Here is a 5,000-nt window from a genome sequence, read left to right on the forward strand (position 1 = left end):
GAGCTTTCATTTGTCTTTTTTTTTTAAGAAACAATATTTACTGCGGACCGATAGTAACGCCTTTTCAGTTTTTATTACTTTTTGGTCTTTTTTTTTGGGGTTATGATTTTTTTGGGTTGATTCTTTATCCCTGTATTATCATATTAAACTATAACCAGCCAACGTCGTCTCCTTGTTATTCATTTTATTATGATTTGTCATTAACATTTGATCATTTTTGTTACTTTATGGTTTTGTCACATTCATATCATTTAACGATTAACATGATGACTTTAAGTGCACTAGTGAGTGAGCAGAGCTGAACGAGACGCTCTGAGGCAATATGTTGGGTTCCATGTGATCTCTTTCTTCCTGTATGTGCCATTTGAAAAATAAAAAACAAGGAGGTTTTGCACTCGACACAGTTTTACACCTGGTCTGAAGGAGCGCTGGGGGGTTTTTCACGTCTAAGTGAATGAGATTTGCTGAGAGGTTTTTGTACCTGGAGCTGACTGTTTAAGCCTCTCCCATTTTACCACTTAACACTGAGAACCTTCTTGGTGTAAGTGCTGTAAATGCAATGTGGGATGTAGCTTCTCAACTCCTACATCAAAAAGCTGCTACTCTTAACTCCACCCGTCTTTATTAAGCCACGCCCCTTGGCGTAAGAGACGTGTCCTTGGTTAAGTTTGAGTGAATATCATAACCTACTCCACGCGTTTCTGCAGTTTCTGAAGATCGTTTTAATAACACGATAGCGGCCGATGCTAATACACTTTATACGGTAACTGCACACGTGGAGTGGAGGAGTTACTCTAAGTCATAAGGGGAAGTCGTCGTCCATCAACTGGCGTGTGGATTTTTTACATGATACCTACAGTAAATCCTTTCGACTGTAAAACAATCTGGTGTATTTGCACCTTCTGAATCCCACCACATCTTTATGCAACCTCTCCTGTGACCTTTTTGGCTTCCCATAAGGCCTTACATTGTGGTGAATACAGTGTACACTTACATTTCTGTCATTTAGCAGAGCAGACACCCTTATCCAGAGTGACTCGCATTGTGTGTGTGTGTGTGTGTGTGTGTGTGTGTGTGTGGGTGACTGTGTTAACTCTGTTATATTACATGTGACTGTACTGTTTTGTATTGTTGTGTAGGATTGTTCATTAGGCATATTTTCAATAAAGCTTTCAGGGTTTTGAAAACTGTGCCATGTTAAAGACTTCCTGCGAGATGAGGAATAGTCATTAACACCGATGTAAAGTGTTTATAAGTTTTATTCCTTTATGCAGTGGAACAGATAATAATGAACAAAACCACACGGCACTTGTGAAGTCTGAAGGATCTCAGTTATGATTTCGCTGGTGTCTGAACCTGGAGATTTATTTCCTGCATTAATTAGTAATATTAATAACATGTATTTCTCCCAGTTTACTGTGGTGTGTTCAGTAGAGAGATCAGTAAAGTGTTCAGTAGAGAGATCAGTAAAGTGTTCAGTAGAGAGATCAGTAATGTGTTTAGTAGAGAGATCAGTAATGTGTTTAGTAGAGAGATCAGTAGAGAGATCAGCAATGTGTTCAGTAGAGAGATCAGCAATGTGTTCAGTAGAGAGATCAGTAATGTGTTCAGTAAAGAGATCAGCAATGTGTTCAGTAGAGAGATCAGTAAAGTGTTCAGTAGAGAGATCAGTAAAGAGATCAGTAATGTGTTTAGTAGAGAGATCAGTAATGTGTTTAGTAGAGAGATCAGTAAAGAGATCAGTAATGTGTTCAGTAATGTGTTTAGTAGAGAGATCAGTAAAGTGTTCAGTAAAGAGATCAGTAATGTGTTCAGTAAAGTGTTCAGTAGAGAGATCAGTAAAGAGATGAGTAAAGTGTTCAGTAGAGAGATCAGTAAAGAGATCAGTAATGTGTTCAGTAAAGAGATCAGCAATGTGTTCAATAGAGAGATCAGCAATGTGTTCAATAGAGAGATCAGTAAAGTGTTCAGTAGAGAGATCAGTAAAGAGATCAGTAAAGTGTTCAGTAGAGAGATCAGTAATGTGTTTAGTAGAGAGATCAGTAAAGTGTTCAGTAAAGAGATCAGTAATGTGTTCAGTAGAGAGATCAGTAAAGAGATCGGTAAAGAGATCAGTAATGTGTTCAGTAAAGAGATCAGTAAAGAGATCGGTAAAGAGATCAGTAATGCGTTCAGTAGAGAGATCAGTAATGTGTTCAGTAGAGAGATCAGTAAAGTGTTCAGTAGAGAGATCAGTAAAGTGTTTAGTAGAGAGATCAGTAATGTGTTTAGTAGAGAGATCAGTAATGTGTTTAGTAGAGAGATCAGTAATGTGTTTAGTAGAGAGATCAGTAATGTGTTTAGTACAGAGATCAGTAATGTGTTCAGTAAAGTGTTCAGTAGAGAGATCAGTAATGCGTTCAGTAGAGAGATCAGTAATGTGTTTAGTAGAGAGATCAGTAATGTGTTTAGTAGAGAGATCAGTAATGTGTTTAGTAGAGAGATCAGTAATGTGTTTAGTAGAGAGATCAGTAAAGTGTTCAGTAGAGAGATCAGTAATGTGTTTAGTAGAGAGATCAGTAATGTGTTTAGTAGAGAGATCAGTAATGTGTTTAGTAGAGAGATCAGTAATGTGTTTAGTAGAGAGATCAGTAAAGTGTTCAGTAGAGAGATCAGTAAAGTGTTCAGTAGATAGATCAGTAAAGAGATCAGTAATGTGTTTAGTACAGAGATCAGTAATGTGTTCAGTAAAGTGTTCAGTAGAGAGATCAGTAAAGTGTTCAGTAGAGAGATCAGTAAAGTGTTCAGTAAAGAGATCAGTAATGTGTTCAGTAGAGAGATCAGTAAAGAGATCGGTAAAGAGATCAGTAATGTGTTCAGTAAAGAGATCAGTAAAGTGTTCAGTAGAGAGATCAGTAATGTGTTCAGTAAAGAGATCAGTAAAGTGTTCAGTAGAGAGATCAGTACAGAGATCAGTAATGTGTTCAGTAAAGAGATCAGTAAAGTGTTCAGTAGAGAGATCAGTAATGTGTTCAGTAGAGAGATCAGTAAAGTGTTCAGTAGAGAGATCAGTACAGAGATCAGTAATGTGTTCAGTAAAGAGATCAGTAAAGTGTTCAGTAGAGAGATCAGTAATGTGTTCAGTAGAGAGATCAGTAAAGTGTTCAGTAGAGAGATCAGTACAGAGATCAGTAATGTGTTCAGTAAAGAGATCAGTAAAGTGTTCAGTAGAGAGATCAGTAATGTGTTCAGTAGAGAGATCAGTAAAGTGTTCAGTAGAGAGATCAGTACAGAGATCAGTAATGTGTTCAGTAAAGAGATCAGTAAAGTGTTCAGTAGAGAGATCAGTAATGTGTTCAGTAGAGAGATCAGTAAAGTGTTCAGTAGAGAGATCAGTAATGTGTTCAGTAGAGAGATCAGTAAAGTGTTCAGTAGAGAGATCAGTAATGTGTTCAGTAGAGAGATCAGTAAAGTGTTCAGTAGAGAGATCAGTACAGAGATCAGTAAAGTGTTCAGTACAGAGATCAGTAAAGTGTTCAGTAAAGTGTTCAGTAGAGAGATCAGTGTAGTTAATAATGTTAATGAACTCCACACACACACTAATGTACAGTGGTTTATGTCACAAACACTGCAGTAAATCTGTACATGTACACCAGGCAAATTACGTACATGCGTCACCACGCACTGAGGGTGAGACGTCACCACGCACTGAGGGTGAGACGTCACCACGCACTGAGGGTGAGACGTCACCACGCACTGAGGGTGAGACGTCACCACGCACTGAGGGTGAGACGTCACCACGCACGGTACGTACTGACGGTTTAATGGACAGGACGCGGAAGAGCGCCGTGTTCCGTCCCCGCGTCTCGGGCTGACTTCAGGCCGGTGAGAGGAGCTGCCTGTCCGGTCACCTTGTCTCCGGAGTCCCGCTGGGAGCCATGGCGGGTGTGTGGGCTCCGGCTGATGAAGACTGGCAGGACTTTAACGAGTTCACCGCGGCATCAGAAGCCACACCGCAGCCTGGGGATCCGGGGCCTGAGCGGGACTTGGACACGGAGGGCGCTATGACCCGGGGGAACACGAGCTGGGCGTCCGGGCAGGACCTGTGTGTCACTAATAAACACACGGTTATTAAACCTATTACTGAGGAGCACTTACTGAGGGAGGACGAGTAAGTGTTGTTCATCTGTTTCTTTATTTATCTTTATTTATTTATCTTTATTTATTTATCTCTTTATTTATCTACTGAGTTCAGAAAATCATCACACACAGATGAGGGGGATTATTATTATTGATGATGATGATGATGATGATGTTATTATTATTGTTGATGATGTCTTATATAATAACTAACCCAGATGATCATGATTGAAGTTTATGACGTCATGTGACCGTGTGACAGGCTGACACACAGTTATAAACACTGAGATGATCAGAAACTCAGGACCGGTTCACTTTACACATCAGACCATGAGGAAGTGATTCACACCTAATGTAGTACACCTTAACCTCACACCTAATGTAGTACACCTTAACCTCACACCTCATGTAGTACACCTTAACCTCACACCTCATGTAGTACACCTTAACCTCACACCTCATGTAGTACACCTTAACCTCACACCTCATGTAGTACACCTTAACCTCACACCTCATGTAGTACACCTTAACCTCACACCTAATGTAGTACACCTTAACCTCACACCTCATGTAGTACACCTTAACCTCACACCTCATGTAGTACACCTTAACCTCACACCTAATGTAGTACACCTTAACCTCACACCTCATGTAGTACACCTTAACCTCACACCTCATGTAGTACACCTTAACCTCACACCTAATGTAGTACACCTTAACCTCACACCTCATGTAGTACACCTTAACCTCACACCTCATGTAGTACACCTTAACCTCACACCTCATGTAGTACACCTTAACCTCACACCTCATGTAGTACACCTTAACCTCACACCTCATGTAGTACACCTTAACCTCACACCTCATGTAGTACACCTTAA

At 40.1% G+C, this 5,000-nt stretch overlaps 2 protein-coding genes across 4 annotated transcripts in view; both read left to right on the forward strand.

Annotated features, from left to right (window-relative positions):
* The window catches only part of wdr26b (WD repeat domain 26b), a 10,184-nt gene extending 10,022 nt beyond the window's left edge, over positions 1-162 (forward strand). For both annotated transcript variants that reach the window (XM_027160527.2, XM_027160528.2), the window contains exon 14: positions 1-162. This exon is cut by the window's left edge and continues 1,911 nt beyond it. The gene's annotated coding sequence lies outside the window, so the exon portion shown is untranslated.
* A 3,588-nt stretch (positions 163-3,750) lies between these two features.
* The window catches only part of fez2b (fasciculation and elongation protein zeta 2b), a 15,598-nt gene continuing 14,348 nt past the window's right edge, over positions 3,751-5,000 (forward strand). The window contains exon 1 of one of the 2 annotated variants that reach the window (XM_047818620.1): positions 3,751-4,150. In XM_047818620.1, coding sequence (XP_047674576.1) covers positions 3,918-4,150 — 233 coding nt within the window. In that variant the 5' untranslated portion in view covers positions 3,751-3,917. The remainder of the gene's footprint in view (positions 4,151-5,000) is intronic. The other variant, XM_047818619.1, reaches the window with a different exon arrangement.

Source organism: Tachysurus fulvidraco, chromosome 9 (assembly GCF_022655615.1).
Source record: "Tachysurus fulvidraco isolate hzauxx_2018 chromosome 9, HZAU_PFXX_2.0, whole genome shotgun sequence".
Lineage (NCBI taxonomy): Eukaryota > Metazoa > Chordata > Actinopteri > Siluriformes > Bagridae > Tachysurus > Tachysurus fulvidraco.